This window comes from Betta splendens, chromosome 9, assembly GCF_900634795.4.
Source record: "Betta splendens chromosome 9, fBetSpl5.4, whole genome shotgun sequence".
Lineage (NCBI taxonomy): Eukaryota > Metazoa > Chordata > Actinopteri > Anabantiformes > Osphronemidae > Betta > Betta splendens.
Genome location: NC_040889.2, coordinates 17330866 through 17349352, shown reverse-complemented (window position 1 = coordinate 17349352; position 18487 = coordinate 17330866). Strand labels below are relative to the sequence as shown.

General features: G+C 43.7%; 3 protein-coding genes across 4 annotated transcripts; 2 read left to right on the top strand and 1 right to left on the bottom strand.

Annotated features, from left to right (window-relative positions):
• The first annotated feature begins 54 nt into the window (after positions 1-54).
• On the top strand, positions 55-1787 carry nono (non-POU domain containing, octamer-binding). The gene has a single exon (XM_029161651.3). The coding sequence runs from the start codon at positions 196-198 to the stop codon at positions 1519-1521; it is 1326 nt and encodes a 441-aa protein (XP_029017484.1). The 5' UTR covers positions 55-195; the 3' UTR covers positions 1522-1787.
• Positions 1788-1941: 154 nt separating this feature from the next.
• On the top strand, positions 1942-14413 carry npc1l1 (NPC1-like 1). 2 transcript variants are annotated; one of them, XM_029161646.3, is made up of 21 exons: positions 1942-5497; positions 6296-6457; positions 6533-7420; positions 7515-7808; positions 7880-8103; positions 8202-8302; positions 8379-8551; positions 8856-8984; positions 9388-9570; positions 9656-9770; positions 9886-10151; positions 10258-10347; positions 10444-10634; positions 11409-11536; positions 11624-11753; positions 11830-11885; positions 11970-12120; positions 12209-12440; positions 12667-12780; positions 12904-13066; positions 13161-14412. In XM_029161646.3, exons 1-21 carry the CDS (start codon positions 5456-5458, stop codon positions 13385-13387), a joined length of 4059 nt encoding a protein of 1352 aa, XP_029017479.1. In that variant the 5' UTR covers positions 1942-5455; the 3' UTR covers positions 13388-14412. The 2 variants fall into 2 exon arrangements, with proteins under 2 accessions (XP_029017479.1, XP_040928198.1); XM_041072264.2 differs by having other exon boundaries at positions 10258-10634; positions 13161-14413.
• Positions 14414-14471: 58 nt separating this feature from the next.
• LOC114861919 (NPC1-like intracellular cholesterol transporter 1) lies at positions 14472-17499 on the bottom strand. The gene is made up of 3 exons (XM_029161652.1): positions 17294-17499; positions 16675-16836; positions 14472-15505 (listed from the first exon to the last, which is right to left on the bottom strand). The coding sequence occupies exons 1-3, from the start codon at positions 17333-17335 to the stop codon at positions 14888-14890; spliced, it is 822 nt and encodes a 273-aa protein (XP_029017485.1). The 5' UTR covers positions 17336-17499; the 3' UTR covers positions 14472-14887.
• Between the last annotated feature and the right edge of the window lie 988 nt (positions 17500-18487).

Here is an 18487-nt window from a genome sequence, read left to right as displayed (position 1 = left end):
GTTTTTCTCGCAACGTCGCACAAAAAATACGTCACGAACTTGTCTACTTGCGGCGCACAAGTGTTTGGTCACAATAGCGACGCGGTAGCACGCAGCTTCGCCATCTTTGCAGCTCTTTGTGCGCCACTGCCTGCTTAGAGTTTGTGTCCTTCCATCGCGTCGTTCGTTAACGCGGGTTTTAATTCTTTTGCAAATATGCAAGGAAACAGAGGCCCCCAGCAAAACCACGGACCGAACCGTCCGGGAGACCAAAACAAACCCGGAGGAACTAACACCAACGGCCAGCAGCCCGAGCCCAGCGATCAGACGAACCCCAATGAGGCCTTAACCCTGGACCTGCAGAGCTTTAGAAAGCCGGGGGAGAAAACCTTCACGCAGCGCAGCAGGCTGTTTGTGGGAAACCTGCCAACAGGGGTTACGGAGGAAGACATCGAGAAGCTGTTTGGAAAGTACGGAAAGGCGAGTGAGGTCTTTGTCAACAAGGAACGAGGCTTCGGCTTCATCCGGCTGGAAACCAGGATCATAGCAGAGATCGCTCGGGCCGAGCTGGATGACACCCCCTTCAGAGGCAGACCAATACGGGTGAGGTTTGCAACACACGGGGCTGCATTATCTCTGAAGAATTTGCCCGAGTTTGTGTCCAATGAGCTGCTGGAGGAGGCCTTTGCTGTGTTCGGCCAGATCGAAAGAGCTGTGGTCATAGTGGATGATAGAGGCAGACCCACGGGGAAGGGGATCGTGGAGTACACATCAAAGCCAGCTGCTAGAAAAGCCTTGGATAAGTGTGCTGATGGTGCCTATCTCCTCACAGCCTTTCCTCGGCCGATTACAGTAGAGCCAATGGAACAGTATGATGAAGAGGAGGGCCTGTCAGAAAAGCTCATAAACAAAAACCAGCAGTATCACAAAGAGCGCGAGCAACCACCTCGTTTTGCTCAGCCAGGCTCCTTCGAGTACGAGTATGCTATGCGCTGGAAGGCTCTGATGGAGATGGAGAAGCAGCAGTATGACATGGTGGACCGCAACATGAAGGAGGCTCGGGAGAAGCTGGAGGCCGAGATGGAGGCGGCCAGGCATGAGCATCAGGTGATGCTGATGAGGCAGGACCTGCTGAGGCGGCAGGAGGAGCTGCGGCGGATGGAGGAGCTTCACAGTCAGGAGGTGCAGAAGAGGAAGCAGGCTGAGCTCCGGCAGGAGGAGGAACGCAGAAGGAGAGAGGAGGAGATGAGGATGCGCAATGAGGAGATGATGAAGAGGCAGCAGGAGGGCTTCAGAGGAAACTTCAATGAAAACAGGGAACAAGACATGAGGATGCATATGGGTGGCCATGGGATGCCCATGAACAGAAACTCTATGGGTGGTAATTCTGGTACTGGCGGTACTCCTGGCATGGCTACTGAGAATACTCCAATGATGCCAGGGCCAGGGAACAACAACATGCCTGGAGGAGGCCAGGGTGGCTTCCCAAGAGGCCTCCCTGGACCAGGAGACTATGGACCTAATAAGCAGCGTAGATTTTGAATTGTATATTTTTGCCCATTTTCATACTCACTGTATTTTAAAGTCGGAGTAGTGAGTGTTACATCTGAACATGAACGGAATGCATGATGTCTTTTTTTTTTTTTACTTTTTATTTGTACTTTTGAATTTTGTTTTAGTAGGTAAAGAAGTCAAAACTGTCTGTTTGAGCCATGAGTCTTACTTGATTTTTCATAGGGGTGTAACCTTTTTTTGTCCTGTGTATGTTTACTTTTCTGGAATAAATTCTAAATTCCTCAAGAGTTTTACTCAGACTATAGTGACTTGTGATTTCTACGTTTTTGATCGTTGAGACGCAGCCAAAGTCACCAAACACTGTTGAAGAAGACTCTCATCCTGGTGAGGCTGTCTGGAGTTCAAGTCATGGTATAGTTTTCTGTTACGTGCTGGCTTTGCACAAAAGCATAGCATTGTTTGTAATACCCCATAGTGTCATTAGGATATGGTGTGTATGGTGCTCATTTTATAAGCGGTTGTGATACAGTTGTCAAAACAGTAAAATCCCTGATGAACTGGTTAACGTGGTATCACTGTTATGGCTGGAAAAAAATCTAGTAATTCAGATTATTACACCTGGTGATGATGACTATTGACTTCCGGTCAAATTCACTACCTGCCAGACTAGACCTATTTTGTGAGTCAACATAAGAGTTGTAATCCCTGATAATGTTAGTCACTGAATTATCAATGCAGTGATTGTTGAGTGTAACTGTCAATGTTGTACTAATAAGACAAAGGAAATATTGATACAATTCAAATTATTTTAAACATGATGCAGAAGTTTCGTGTACTGCTCTAAAAGGTCATTTTACTAGTCTAAGGTCAGGTTTATCAGTCCATGTACAGTAAAAAGACAGGCAAAATATCTTTTCATATTTGTGTTTGCTACAAGTTCTGATTTTTAGTTGATCACAAAGTGTTAAGCTTAAATTGTTGTAGAAGAACCAGTTTAACCATTAGCTACATGTTCCCAAATGTTGTTAGTAAATATACTCCAGTAATTAACCTTTTTATAATATGCTATTATAATTTCAAATTTGATAAGAAAGTAGTTACTAATAAAAATAACTGTAAAAGACATAAAACTGGTTTTCACTTTGTTGGCAGGTTATTAACATATGATAGTGATGACTTTGAGTACGGATGCATGTCAGGTCAGCAGTGTTTGAGTTTCAGCAGAAACCCCTGTCATCTAATGACCCTGAAGATGAAACCCAAATAGAAACTTGCTGAAAAGAAAGTCTAGTTTATAAAAACAAGAACTGATGAAATTCAGCTGAAACACTTTCACCTTGCATAACAGACACACAGTGTCAAAGGGTCAAGTTATATAATCCTGTGTTGTTGCAGAGCTCTTCAACGTATACTATTTATCTCAGAGCCTGGAACATCTGTTTCCTCCTCACCATCCCTGTAATGAGAGAGAACCCAATGGTACCAGCAGATATGAGATGATACTTTTATCTGACAGTTTTCAGGTTATAGGTAGGAGGTAATCGAGGAAAGTACCCTTCACCCATATTGGAGTCCAAAAAGTCAAGAGCTTGCTCCACCACTAAGGCCGCACAATGAACCATCCATAAATAATGATTGATAAGGCCTCCACCGTAAAGGAGGGAAAGTGGTTTATCTGAAGTTGGGATGATGAAGGCCTCGCAGAGAAAATTGTTTAGATGGCTACTTTTTCAGCACTGCAAGCACGTTCTGTGGAGGATGGACTACAACAGACGTCTTCACAGCTCTGTGAGGTGCGTTACTTTGTACTGGCAGGACTCAGAGGGTCAAGACCCAGGCTAAAAGACATAAAATTAGCAGACATCACATGCATAACTAGAGAATTTATTTTGTATGATTGTATACTAAATGTAATTCATGTGGTTTCAGCCTGTTTAATTCACATTTCACCACTAATAATTAAATCTACCCAAGTATACTATAAAACGTTTTTAAAAGTATTCTGATATTAATAAAAATATATTACTAACATAATACAAGTATATTGAAAACTGTTTTTTAATTATTGTATTTAATCAGGTTATAATTATAATTATTAAAACCACACATTCATTAGATGCTGATGTTCTTTTTTCTGTCCCTGAAATTTTGTCTTTAATGATTTGAGCATTAAACAACAAGATTTTACCAAGTTCTTATTAAAAAGTAAGTTAAGAGTCCAGCATTGAAATGTCATGGTAACTTGTGTTAACTGTCTTTTATTTTTAGCCTTTTAGCATTTCTACCATAATCTGGTCCAACCCCTGATTCCCATTTGTGACATAATTCGGGTGAGACACTTTGCAAAACAACTTCTTTTTACAGCCTCATTTCCTAATGCTGCTGGTTTAACATTATTCCATTTTTATACATTACCAAAAAAATGTGCATAATATTGCGTTTTAGATTGCTATTAAAGATTATGAATCTTAACCATATGTTTTGATGGCAGGATTTTCATGATTTAAAAAACACATTTTATTAGGCAAAAAATAATATCAAATAATAATAATATTTATTCTTCACCCGTTGGATTTTTAAATGTTTCCAAATGTTATTTCCATCAGAAATGTTTAATTTTTATTTTTGCTAATGGTTGTAAACTTTTTTTATGAATGACCAGAGTCCCTTGCATGTGTGCTGATAGCCATCATAAAAATGACTCCCAGATCACTCTGCACCTTTCAAGGTTATAGAAAGCAGATAAAATGGGAATAAAATAATTAAAACAAGTGATACTTAAAATTAATGAATCCATACATGAATTATTTTATTTATAGTAGAGCAGGGTGAAACATTACATAACAGAAAACATCTTTCACCTTACACAAAGCTTGATTGTAATGTTTTCAGTAGTGCAAAGTCACTGCTAGGGCTCCTACTCACAATCAAGCAGATAGTAGGTTGTCATGGCAACCTATCACCCAATTATTGTTTTGATGTGCAGAGTCTGTAGCGTGCTAGTCAAGCAGGGGCAGATCTACTGAGGTAGTGGGGTATGTGAGGCATGATCCCCATTCTTCACTAATTAGAAAATAATCAACCAGGTTAAAATAACAAGGAACTAAACTGCAGCTTAGTTTGTGTGGAACTTATCAACATGCACAAGAACAAACAGAATGTACCTGCCATATTTTGTCTTGTCCTTTTTACCATCTCTGCTTATCACTGAATTAAATGCTTATGCACCTTAGACCTGATATCTGTGATGCAGCCGTGGTGTGGAGCCTGTGCTTGTCTTCTTTATCGTGCATTTGTCCTTGGCATGTGATAACAACAGTAATTACAAAGCCATAATCTTAGGTGGTCGGATGTGAGCCAGGATGTGCTCACGTCCTCCTGGCATGGTAGCATGCAGCTGGAAGGTGGAATTTTTGGTGGAAAAGTTTTTCCTAAGGTGCAGATACATCTATGCACCTGAGGCTCTGTTGTTTGGAGACCAACTATCTTTGTACTCTGCCTTCACCAAACCCACAGAACACACTGCCGGACAAGGAGACGCCTACAGGCCATGACTCGGGAAATTTTAGGTGGAGATCTGGGTGCAGATGCTGTTTTGGACAGGTCCATTTACTTTCGTCCAGCTTTGGGTCTCCCTAGCAACCCTACTGTATCAAAATCCCACCCATGTTAATTATCAGACAGAAGAATTGATCACCCATAGCTGTGATTGGGCAGTAGGGACATCAGGCCAGATAAGAATGCTGTGACGCTCCAAGAGTTGTGACGTTGGACCTGACGTTTCCCCTTTCCCAACCCTAACACCAGGAGACAGGCAGACAAGGACAGGACGAGTCAGATGCTCCTCTACTTTACTTCTGTGATGTCTCTTCCAACAGGACGTTGCTAATTAGCGCACACACTCCGTCCTACTGTATTTGGGGATCCTCACTCTTCTGCTGCTCAAACACTCTCAGGAACCATGATCCGTGTCACAGTCCTGCTTATCTTTCTGACATGTGTGGTGAGTTGGTTACTTTAACATTCTAATAATTTATAGTTTATAATAATGCCTATAGTATTAAAAGGTAAAGGCTTAAGTCTGGATTAGCTTCTAAGAAATAACTACAATGCATTGTTATAGATAAAAGGAACATTTTGTGATAAACTTTGAGTATACAGATCCTAACATTTGAAATGAAGACTGTTGAATTATTCTTGCCCTGCGATGGACTGGAATAAGCGGTTAGAAAATGGATGGATAAATGGATGGATGCATTATTATTGCTTTAACACACAAATGCCAAATTGGGACAAACATTAAAAGCAAGTCATGAAGAAGAATTATGGATTATTTCAATTCAAATCAATTGTGTCAGAAATTAGAGTTGATGGATTTAATCACTCTTTTGCGTTTTTCACATTTTTTAATCATATTGAGCCCTATTGAGATATACAGTAAACATTTCCAGAGTAAAGATCATACACATTTAAAGATTATCTATTTTATAATTAAAAGTTCATTAAAACAAGCTTTAGAATCAGGAAAGTGAGGGTCATTATTATTTTAGGATTATTTAAGGGATTGCTGTAAATTGCAGGAGCATGAGAATAAGTACCTGAGATGTGTATTTTACTATTACTCAACCTTCCTCATATGCAACACATTTGAACTTTACCATACCTCATACTTTCTTGTATTGTAAAGGTGGGGATAAAGTGAGACTAGTCAATAAAGCAGTAAAGTCAGTGTTAAATGAGTTTTGAGTGGTGAAACAGCATTTTTTAGTTGGGCCTTAATGACACCGTCTTCTACATGCAGGTGCGGTCGTTGGCCCAACATGAGGCAGGCTACTGTGCTTTCTATGAGGAGTGCGGCAAGAACCCATTGCCAGGACAACCTCTTATCCCTCCTATTGTCCCCTGCCTCAACTACAGCAAAGCCCGACATGTCAGCGGAGAACACTACAAGAAACTCATAGAGGTGTGTATATGCTGGTGAGACTAACAAGGCTCAGTAGAGTAGGGGCGTTTGTAATGTGTAACTGCTGTGTTACAGGTGTGTCCCATGCTGGACCGTGGAATTGACAACACCTACGCCTGCTGCTCCATCAAACAGCTGTTCTCTCTAGAAAAGAGTCTGACTCTTTCCAAGGTTGTGCTGATTCGCTGTCCTTCTTGCGTTGAGAACTTTGCCCACCTGCACTGTATTACCACATGCAGCCCTAATCAGTCCCAGACAGTAAAAGTCACAAATGTGAAGAATGTCACTGCTCTGAACCAGACGAATGAGGCAGTGGTGGGCTACCAGGCTTTCATCAAGGCCAGCTTTGCAGAAGGCGCCTTCCAGTCATGTAAAAACGTCCGGATCCCCGCCACAGGAGGCTTCGCCGTCGGTACCATGTGCGGTCGCTACGGGGCCAAGCTGTGCACTGCCCAGCGCTGGTATGACTTCCAGGGAGACTCCAGTAATGGCTTGGCTCCACTGGACATTGACTTCCAGCTGATAAAAGACGGAGACACCACAGTTCTACCAGAGGGCGTGGTGCCCTATAACGGAACGGCGCTCAAGTGTAACGAGTCCACGCCATCCGGGGGCGAGGTCTGCTCCTGCCAGGACTGCCAGGAGTCCTGCCCCGTTGTGCCCCCTCCCCAGCCGCCCCCCGGCCCCTTCGAGGTGTTTGGAATAGATGGGTTCTTGGTCGTGTCGCTCATCCTTCTCGTTTTCCTGATATTAGCTTTCCTGTGTTTCGCCATTGTCACTTGCGTTGGGAAGAAGCAAAAGACCAAAGTGAAACGTAAAGACAAGAACAGTAACGATGTGACCCAGCAGGTCATTCATCCGTCAGAGGTGACGTGCGCTGACAGGGCCAGTCTGGCAGCTCAAAACGTCCTCAGCTTATGGTTTGAGCGCTGGGGAACCCTCATAGCCTCGTACCCCCTGACGGTAAGTCACCTCTACTGAATCAACCATCATCATGAACAGCTCTAGGACAAGAACGACCTCAGCCTTAGTGGGTAATGTTTCATTTCCATCCAAGGTTATCCTGGTGTCCCTTGCAATCGTGGCTGTCTTCTCCGCTGGTCTCAAGTCCATTGAGCTCACCACCGACCCCGTGGAGCTGTGGTCTGCTCCCAACAGTCGCGCCCGCAGAGAGAAAGACTTTCACGACACATACTTTGACCCCTTCTTCAGGACAAACCAGCTCATCCTGACTGCGCCTGGACGACAAGGTCACGTGTATGACTCTCTGCTGTTTGGTCTTCAGAACTTTAGCGGCCTTGTATCCAAAGATCTCATCATTCAGCTGCTGGACCTCCAGACGAAAATACAGGTAAAGACGAGCGAGGGCCCAGCTTGGTACCTAAGATCATGATGTGACTCACAGGTGACTTTTTTTTCCAGAACATCGAGTTCTGGTCGGAGGATCTGAACCAAACAGCCTCTCTTAAGGATGTGTGTTTCGCACCCCTGAACCCATCCAACGCATCCCTCACGGACTGCGCTGTCAACAGCTTGCCACAGTACTTCCAGAACAGCCTAGACAACATTAATGCTAGGGTGAACATGACGGAGCTGGGAGTGACCAGGGAGGTGGACTGGAGAGACCATCTGATCTACTGCCTCAGGTGGGGATTTGAACTGATTTTCAGATCCAGCTCATTTGTGTCTTTGTGGCACACAGTGACTTTATCACACCCCTTTCATTTCTATTTCCACCCTCAAGCTCCCCTCTATCCTTTAAAGACATCACCGATCTGGGTTTGAGCTGCATGGCTGACTACGGAGCTCCAGTCTTCCCCTTCCTGGCTGTGGGAGGCTACGAAGGTAAGTGACGGTCAGTGCCTGTCTGTACATGTACCCTTAACACGCAAACGCAAGCAGGATATGTTGCTTTTTGTAGATGAGGAATACACCAACGCTGAGGCCTTCATCATGACATTCTCCCTCAACAACTACGCCCGCAACCACCCCAAGTTTAACGTGGCCATGCAGTGGGAGAAGGAGTTTCTGAGGATCGTACAGGAATACCAGAAAGACCCTGCCTGCAACTTCACTTTTGCCTACATGGCGGAGGTACAGTAAACCATGGGGTCTCGTGAAACAAATTTTTAGAACACGTGTATAATTGCCCCGTGACAACAGCAAAAATCCTCAAGAGAAAAACAATGAAAAAAGTGATCCATTCATCGGTGAATAGGTTTTACTGTTCTCTCTTATCAACTTGTCCCGTAAGTCATGAGTGAAGCACTTTACGTTGCATTCATCTATATGATAGGCACTATAGTGGAACGATAAAGATGTGCTGTGGCAGCTGCTCAAAGGGATGCGTGAAGTTCTCAGGGTCTTTTCTTATCACCTTACAACTCTGACTCTGCAGAGATCTCTGGAGGATGAGATCAACCGGACCACAGCCGAGGACATCCCCATCTTCATGATCAGTTACGCTGTGATCTTCGTTTACATCGCCGTGGCCCTGGGGGAGTACTCGTCGTGGAAACGCATCCTGGTAAAGAGGAAAAATTCCTTTGTCTGGATGGGTCCAGTCTGTCTTACAGTCTGAACTGCAATAACGATAATGTTTGTAGCACCGTGATCATGTCCACATCTAATTGTTTCAGAAGTGTTTGTATATGTTTGTAACCTGCCAAAAACCTTGCCTCTCGACTCCAGGCACATCTGTGGCGACATAAACTGCAGCTTCTGGTGCTATAAAACACTAAAAGAAGTATTTATCAAGTACACGATAGTTGGGATAGTTGTAGTACGTGTGAATCAGCTGTATAGTCCTTATCTCTGCGGTGAAGCCCACAGGTTTATTGGCCTGGCAGTTGGACAGAACAGAGCACACGATAAAGGTTTAAGAAACACAAGAAGTTCACTGAGTTGGGTCTGACCTCTGTGCCCTGAAGGTGGACTCCAAGTTCTTGGTGGGTTTTGGGGGGATCCTGGTGGTGGGCTGTTCCGTCCTGGCCTCCATGGGCTTCTACTCCTGGATCGGCATCCCCTCATCGCTGGTCATCCTGCAGGTGGTGCCCTTCCTGGTACTTGCCGTGGGCGCCGACAACATCTTCATCTTCGTCCTGGAGTACCAGGTGGGTACACGCGTGCACAGCAGGACATGTCGGGGTTGTGCGTCCCAGCGTGAGTGACGCTATGCTTGCGGTGTCTTCCTCGCAGAGGGACGTGAGGAGGCCCGGGGAAAAGAGAGAGGAGCAGATCGGCCGTGTCCTTGGGAGCGTCGCTCCCAGCATGCTCCTGTGCAGTCTCTCAGAGTCCGTGTGCTTCTTTCTAGGTAGGAACCTCCTCCTCCCCTTAGTCCTAAAGTTAAAAACAATGTAAGAAGCACCAAATGGAAGAAGTGAGACCATGAGGCCACTAAGTTTCCTCTCACCGCTCTTCTACCCAAGGGGCCCTGTCCACCATGCCCGCCGTGAAGACCTTTGCCCTCTACGCGGCTCTGGCCGTGCTCATGGACTTTGTTCTGCAGATGACGGCCTTCGTGGCGCTGCTGTCGCTGGATGCCCGGCGCCAGGACAGCAATCGCTGTGAGCTGCTGTGTTGTGTCACCGTGTCAACCCAACGTCCCAACAAGCCCAACGAGGGCTTCCTGCTGCCCTTCATGCGGAAGTTCTATGCTCCTGTTCTATTACACAACGTCACCAGAATCATAGTGGTACAGCTACTAAATATAATAATATATTATTTATTACTGTAACATAAAAAATGTTAGGGATTGATACATATTTTAATTGTTGAATATATTCTGTCCTTTTTTTTAGATGCTGCTTTTCATTGTCCTGTTCTGCGTATGCTTCTTCCTCATGTTTCATGTGACTGTGGGTCTGGATCAGGAGCTAGCTATGCCAAAGGTCTGGAAGCACTGCTATAACAATATGACTCATCGTCGGAGCACTCCTACTGTGTTTCATTTACAAAGATTATTGTGTTTTTGTTTTTATTTTCAGAACTCCTACATGTTGGTGTATTTCCAGTATCTGTACAAGTACTTTGAAGTCGGAGTTCCTGTTTATTTTGTAACAAAGAAAGGCTACAACTTCAAGTCTGTGGATGGTATGAACGGAGTCTGCTCCAGCGTGGGCTGTGATCAGTTCTCACTGACCCAGAAGGTCCAGTACGCCACAGATTACCCCGATCGGTGAGTCAAAGAGCACAAGAACGGGTTCTTGGCATGGTTCCTTGGAGATTGAGGTTTTGTGGCTTTGTCCTTTACATCATCGCCATTTACAAAGGCAAGATCCTTGAACTTAGTGATATAGTAGCAGCGTCCCCTGTGCCAATCAGATTAGTTAATGATACACTTGGTTCCATGAAAGCACTGAGCAGATACAGGGTGCCACTGACTGGTTGTGCCAGGAAGACCGAGAAAACTCCCAGATTTCCCTCTGTAATACCTGCTCACATATCTGGAAGCTGAGTCATGGCATCTAGCTTTCTTCCTCTTAGCCACTGTTTCAATTAATCCGTTGGCTATGACTCAACCAGATACCTTCACAGTTTAAATGTTTTGTACATCTTATACATCTAAATGGGTTAATTCAATTATTATAGAAAAGTATCATGCCCAGTTTTTCAACTGATTTGAATCTTTGTGGGGAACTAATGTATCTTTAGTACCAAACAGCAAACCAAAGAGGATTTTTTTTTGCTAATGATCAAGAACTAGGTGTTCACTCGCTTCAAATGTGTAGATATCACTGACAATCCTGGATAGAGCCACGCCAGCTGTTCCCACTTCTATTTGTGGATTTAATCCATGGTGAAAAATAGGCCTCAGCAAACACACAGTCTTCCAGCTGTCTTAGAAAAAAAGAAGCACGGCCGTGCGTTTGTGAGCTCTGTTCAGGTGTAAATATCACAAGTCTAATTCAACTTCAACATTTGCTTAACCCGTGCATCATGTGATCTCCAGGTCCTACATCTCTATTCCTGCGAACTCTTGGGTTGATGATTTCATCGACTGGCTCAACCCCGGGTCTAAATGCTGTCGCCTGTACAGCAGTGGTCCAAATGCTGGAAAGTTCTGTCCTGCAAGCGAACGTGAGAGAAAACCCGAATTTGCTGTTATTCTTTTTTATTATTGTGCAACAGGAGGCTTTTTAAACTGTGATTCTTCTCACGTTGCAGCTTTTTTGAAGTGTTTAGAAAACTGTATGCCCATACCTACTGACGGAGTCCTCAGGCCCAGTGTGGAAAAATTTGACCGCTTCCTCCCTGACTTCCTGGGTAACAGACCTGACCTGAAGTGTGGCAAAGGGTGTGTATAGTATCAGCACACTAACATATGAAAACATCGCAATAAAACAGCATTCTGACTTTGGGTCCTTTACCAGAGGTCTAGGTGCCTATGACACAGCTGTGGTGAGAGACGAAAAGGGAGATATTATAGGTGAGTCATTAGAAATCATCTCCAGGCAGTAAAAGACTCGATGGCTGGTTGCTTTAAAACGCTGCTCTCCTCCTGTTCTCGCAGCGTCTCGGTTCATGGCCTACCACACACCTCTGACCAACTCCCAGGAGTTCACTGCCGCGCTGAAAATGGCCAGAGAGCTGGCTCACAACATCACCATGGGCATGAGGAAAATACCAGGAACCGCTAGCGACTTTGAAGTGTTCCCTTACACGTGGGTCCTCACTTTATCCACAGAACGAGCCGATTTGCGTCCACAGCTGTGAATGAATTCATTTATTTGTCCTCCTTCGTTCCCCCAGGTTGACTTATGTTTATTATGAGCAGTATCTTACTATTGTGCCAGAGGGCCTGTTCAACATCTCCCTGTGTCTGCTGCCGACCTTCGTGGTGTGCTGCCTGCTGCTGGGCCTGGACCTGCGCTCTGGACTGCTCAACCTGCTCACCATCATCATGATCGTGGTGGACACCGTCGGCGTCATGACGCTGTGGGGCATCGACTACAACGCAGTGGCCCTCATTAATCTGGTCACGGTAAGCACACAAGCATTAAGACGTACTTGATAGCTGTTGAAATGCATTGTGGGTAATGTGGGTTTGAGTGTTTTCTGCGTCTTTTGAATCTCTTGAATCGTTTGAATGTTTATGTTACGTATATGAATCGCTCTGTAGCTAGATTTTCATGGGATTGATGGCGATTTCATGCAAGAGCTTCTAAATACCAGCTCCTATTCTCTTTGTGCTGTTCGGCTGTTTGCAGGCTGTGGGCATTTCCGTGGAGTTTGTGTCACATATGACGAGGTCGTTCGCGCTTAGCATCAAACCCACACGCGTGGAAAGAGCCATGGAGGCTACAGCCAACATGGGCAGCGCCGTAAGTACATACTGTACAAGGCAATCAAGAGCAGACATTGTGTATATTTAATGCCTCACCCAGTATATTTTATGAATATCCCAATACAGCATGAGTTATATATGTTTACTTTGTGCCTGAAAGGTCTTTGCTGGCGTTGCTATGACCAATCTACCAGGCATCCTTGTGCTGGCGCTGGCCAAAGCGCAGCTCATCCAGATCTTCTTCTTCCGGTTAAACCTTGTCATCACACTCCTGGGGATGGCTCACGGACTTATATTCCTCCCTGTGCTGCTCAGCTACTTTGGTACATGTCGTGTTTACTGCGTGGTCTTTATATTTCACGAAGCACTAACTCGAAGTAAGAGCGAGGGCTAAATTTCTGCTATTCCCTTCGCCAGGGCCTGGCGTGAACAAGGCAGTGTTGCTCCAGCTTCAGCAGACCAAGGCGAAGGCCAGAGAGGAGCTGGAGATCAGGAGCACCAGTCAAGCCTATGACAACATGAGCTACGAAAACAACGAGACAAAACAGAACCCAGACCTTAAGTCCATGAAGGTTCCCACGGACCACAGCAGACCTTCAGAGTTGATAGAGACCCAGCAGGAGGCAAGAGTTTCCAGTTTCTGATCATCACCAACACAATCTGTTTAAAAAAGCTCTGCTGAGTAAATACCTCTGTACCAAGCTGCAACGACCAACAGTTGGTCAAGAAAAAAGGGAGGAGATCCTATTAACTTATTACATACCTCAATCACAAATGAACCAGTGATACTGGGGGAAAAAAGCAGTTGTGCAATATTTTGAGCAATGCATGAATGGACTATTGCAAAGACAGTCACCTACACACCCCTCCCCCACCACCACAGCTTGGCAACATCTGGTTATCAACTGTGGAATCACTGGGCAGCAGTGTTCTTGAATTCATTGAAAGTTTGTATTTTTTTTTTATTGAATGCAATTATTTTATTTGTATGAATATGTCTCATTATGTTTGCTTGAACTGATTAAAGGCACCACACTCCAGAATTTCATTTTATAGTTTCTCCAAGTTGGGTTCTATGTTATTGCTTTAAAATGTAAGGGGCTTTATCAAATGTTTCTATTATGTGTTTTATTGTATTTGACATTGGTGAGGTACAGCCTGTATACACTGTACTGTATGATCATGTGCGATGTCACACAAGAGCTACAACAAGAGTTCATGCAAACAGGCTGCTGACTGTCTTGTTTTGTTCACTGTTTACTGTCGCTGGATAATCCATAGACCTATAGCATCACATGCTTCCGGCTTGCATTCCATCCACGAGGTGGGTTTAATGCTACCGATGTAAATCAGTCATAGCTACTAACATACTTTAGCAGTTTTAGGCACAAGGATGTTACAGTTTTCTTGATCGCTTTGATGCAGCCACCTCTTTGATGAACCTCCACATTTTCATAAGAGTTGCCACACAGACTTAATCAGTGGTACCATGGTCAAAATGACTCGCTTTGTTTGCTAAAGGCTCTAACTGAGTCAAAACATTTGTAATATGCAACAAAAGCTAATTTTGCCCTCAAACAACACAACGTGCAAACAAGTACGTCCAGTCATTCATAACACAGTGAACAGCAAAATACTAAACACTGCTCTCATTGTAGCCTGTTGTTATTTGGTGTATTTTTTATATAAATTGTGTCAAATTTGAAAAATTGGATCCAAATGAACAAATGCTTTGGTGGAGTTTTTATTGAGTCCATGAAAAATTGTCAATATTACAGAAAATAAAATAAACCAAAATACAGTCAAATATATAGGAGTATGAGGCACAGCCACTATTGATGCTCAGTCTCTACCTTAGTTTATCCATGCTGGTAAAAGACAACTCAGACCTGGCACCTTTAGGCCACCTGGCCTAAAGGAAGGAGTGTCAAATGGGCACTTCAATGATTTCATACTGATTTTGCTGGTTAATTCGTTAGTAATAGAAAGTTTCTGATTTGGTCACCAAAGCTAAAGCAATGAAGTTTGCTTCATGAGTCATAAATAGTCTGTCTAGTCTGGCTGGTAGTGAATTTGACAGACAGTCAACGTCATCACGAGGTGAAATAAACAGAACTTACAGACAACCTTATTTATCCCTACACTTAGAAGGGGCCGGGGGGCGGCTGGGGAGGGGGCACAACGGGGCAGGACTCCTGGCAGTCCTGGCAGGAGCAGACCTCGCCCCCGGATGGCGTGGTCTCGTTACACTTGAGCGCTGTTCCGTTATAGGGCACCACGCCCTCTGGTAGAACTGTGGTGTCTCCGTCTTTTATCAGCTGGAAGTCAATGTCCAGTGGAGCCAAGCCATTACTGGAGTCTCCCTGGAAGTCATACCAGCGCTGGGCAGTGCACAGCTTGGCCCCGTAGCGACCGCACATGGTACCAATGGCGAAGTCTCCTGTGGCGGGGATCCGGACATTTTTACATGACTGGAAGGCGCCTTCTGCAAAGCTGGCATTGATGAAAGCCTGGTAGCCCACCACTGCCTTCTTTATCTGGTTCTGAACAATGTTATTAATCACTTTTGTGACTTTTACTGTCTGGGACTGATTAGGGCTGCATGTGGTAATACAGTGCAGGTGGGCAAAGTTCTCAACGCAAGAAGGACAGCGAATCAGCACAACCTTGGAAAGTGTCAGACTAGTTCGCAGAGAGATCAGCTGTTTGATGGAGCAGCAGGCGTAGGTGTTGTCTATTCCACGGTCCAGCATGGGACACACCTGTAACAGAACAGTTCCACATGACAAATGCCCCTAATCTACTGCAGTGTTTTTCAAGCAGTGTGCCATGGGCAGCTATTCAATTTCACCTATAAACAATTTAAGGACCTGTCAGAGAAATCCTCTTATTATATTATATTATATTATATTATATATTATTATATTATATATTATTCAGGGGATATGCAAACTTTTAACCCATATCTTCAACGTGTCATTTCGACTCGGGCAGTTCCCCAGTAGAATGAAAACACTGTATAAATGCATTGTATAAATCTGGTGATAAGTTGTTTGAGAAGAGGTTGGTTTCTCTGTCATCACAAATTTCTAAAATCCTACAAAAAAGACTCTCTGATTGCCAATAAGTTTTTTGGTCAAACCCATCAACATCATTGGTGTCAGGGAAATGGATCAAAAGTTATTTGGCACAGAGACGTAAATTTGTGAAGTTGAGTGAAAATCAATCAAGTGAGTTAGACAGTTAGTGTGTTAGTATGTGGAGTGCCACAGAGGTCAGTTTTGGGAAATAAATTATTTATATTCTACATTAATGACATATGCAAGTCCTGAATTGGTGAAATGTTTTTTTTGCTGATGACACCACTATATGGGCATCTAGTGAAAACTTTGGACTGGTTTCACGTGAACTAAAACAAACTTCATGGTATTTGGGAATCGTAGACTATTACGACTAATTCATTTCAAAATCCATGCTATATTCACAACCCAAAAAAATTGTATTTCTAGAAATGGTGTAAAACTATGGACTATAAATTGAGGACATTAAAAATAGTAACGGTATTGATGCCTAAACATAAATATAATGGCATGTGCAAATTAAGATATAGCCAAGAACAGGCTGATGAATATTTAGATAAAACATTGTGGGAGTGGTGTATGAATATTAACATTATGTGATAATTCCTTATTATAATACTGTGATGTATGAAAATGATACTCAGACCTAGTTTTTGTGGGGGGAGATGTTGTGCGTATGGTAAACTCTGTTAAGATGCATGTTTGCATTATTGTGTGGGTTAGGGTCAGGGAGATGGCAGCGTAACATAGAGCATTGCTCTATGTTACAGTTCAAAAAATGTACCTTGGCACAAAAAGGTTGAAAAACACTGCTCTACTGAGCCTTGTTCTTCTCACCAGCATATACACACCTCTATGAGTTTCTTGTAGTGTTCTCCGCTGACAGGTCGGGCTTTGCTGTAGTTGAGGCAGGGGACAATTGGAGGGATAAGAGGTTGTCCTGGCAATGGGTTCTTGCCGCACTCCTCATAGAAAGCACAGTAGCTTGCCTCATGTTGGGCCAACGACAGCACCTGCATGTAGAAGAGTCATTAGTCATTAAGGCCCAAAAAATGCCGTTTCACAGCTTAAAACGCATTTAGCACTGACTGAATGAATGCGTACAACAGACAACAGAGTTGCAGGTGCTCGCAGAGGGTCCTGGTATTTCCAGGTTAGTCAATTCTTCTCTGGGCATTTATTTAACAAAAAATTTAATATGGTATGGTATATTGAATAAATCAAAAGTATGTGTTTTTTCATTATAGGGTGTCCAACATCATTGATACAGAAGAGGCTTCTTTAGGTCTTAAGATTCTCCATAATCACTGTGAATACATGCAGCATTCACGGTATTGTTACTGTAATCATGTCACTGTAAATGCATACACTGTTCACTGTATTGTTTTCCTAATCTTCCTAAAGCTGTATGCATTCACATACGCGTACAAACCTGTCACTAGTGACAAAAAAACAAGCAGACCAACTCACCACACATGTCAGAAAGATAAGCAGGACCGTGACACGCATCATGGTTCCTGAGAGTGTTTGAGCAGCAGAAGAGTGAGGATCCCCAGATACAGTAGGACGGAGTGTGTGCGCTAATTAGCAATGTCCTGTTGGAAGAGACATCACAGAAGTAAAGTAGAGGAGCATCTGACTCGTCCTCTCCTTGTCTGCCTGTCTCCTGGTGTTAGGATTGGGAAAGGGGAAACGTCAGCTCCAACGTCACAGCGTTCTTATCTGGCGTGATGTCGCTGCTGCCCAATCACAGCTATGGGTGATCAATTCTTCTGTCTGATAATTAAACTTGGGTGGGACTATGAGCGGGTTGCTGGGGAGACCCACGGCAGGACGAAAGTAAATGGGCCTGTCCAAAACAGCATCTGCACCCAGTTCTCCACCTTGATGTTTGTCGACTTCCGCTGAGTCATGGCCTCCGTGACCAGCAGCGCATTCTGTGGGTTCGGTGAATATAAAGAAACAAAGAATCTTTCTTACCAAACAACAGAGCCTCAGGTGCATAGATGTATGTGCACCTTAGGAAAAACTTTTCCACCAAAAATTCCACCTTCCAGCTGCATGCTACCATGCCAGGAGGACGTGAGCACATCCTGGCTCACATCCGACCACCTAAGATTATGGCTTTGCAATTACTGTTGTTATCACATGCCAAGGACAAATGCACGATAAAGAAGACAAGCACGGGCTCCACACCACGGCTGCATCACAGATATCAGGTCTAAGGTGCATAAGCATTTAATTCAGTGATAAGCAGAGATGGTGAGAAGGACAAGACAAAATGTGGCAGGTACATTGTTCTTGTGCATGTTGATAAGTTACAGCAACAGTGAAATGTTTGTAACATGGCCACGATGGTCACAAAAGAGGTGGCATGAGGTACAAGCAGGGTGGGGCGTGGGTGGAGACGAGGGACTGGATGCTTTTGTGCTGTTTGTTGCAGGTCCACACAGACTAGGCTGCAGATTAGTTCCTTGTCTTTGTTTTTTAAAGAACAAGACACAAAACATGAGACAAAAAAAAAAGGAAAAAAAAACAAAAAAAAAAAAAAGAAAAAAAAAAAAAAAAAAGAAAAAAAAAAAAAAAAAAAAAAAAGAAAAAAAAAAAAAAGAAAAAAAAAAAAAAAAACAGATAAAAAAAAAAAGAAAAAAAAAAAAAAAAAAA

Excerpts from the sequence above, each read along its gene's own strand:
- nono (XM_029161651.3), top strand. The coding sequence starts at position 196 with ATGCAAGGAAACAGAGGCCCCCAGCAAAACCACGGACCGAACCGTCCG.
- npc1l1 (XM_041072264.2), top strand. The coding sequence starts at position 5,456 with ATGATCCGTGTCACAGTCCTGCTTATCTTTCTGACATGTGTG. Across the intron at positions 11,537-11,623 it reads GTTCTGTCCTGCAAGCGAAC|CTTTTTTGAAGTGTTTAGAA; the intron begins GTGAGAGAAAAC and ends CTCACGTTGCAG. Across the intron at positions 12,121-12,208 it reads TTTGAAGTGTTCCCTTACAC|GTTGACTTATGTTTATTATG; the intron begins GTGGGTCCTCAC and ends TCGTTCCCCCAG.
- LOC114861919 (XM_029161652.1), bottom strand. The coding sequence starts at position 17,335 with ATGATGCGTGTCACGGTCCTGCTTATCTTTCTGACATGTGTG. Across the intron at positions 16,837-17,293 it reads TTATCTTTCTGACATGTGTG|GTGCTGTCGTTGGCCCAACA; the intron begins GTGAGTTGGTCT and ends TTCTACATGCAG. Across the intron at positions 15,506-16,674 it reads ACTACAAGAAACTCATAGAG|GTGTGTCCCATGCTGGACCG; the intron begins GTGTGTATATGC and ends GTTCTGTTACAG.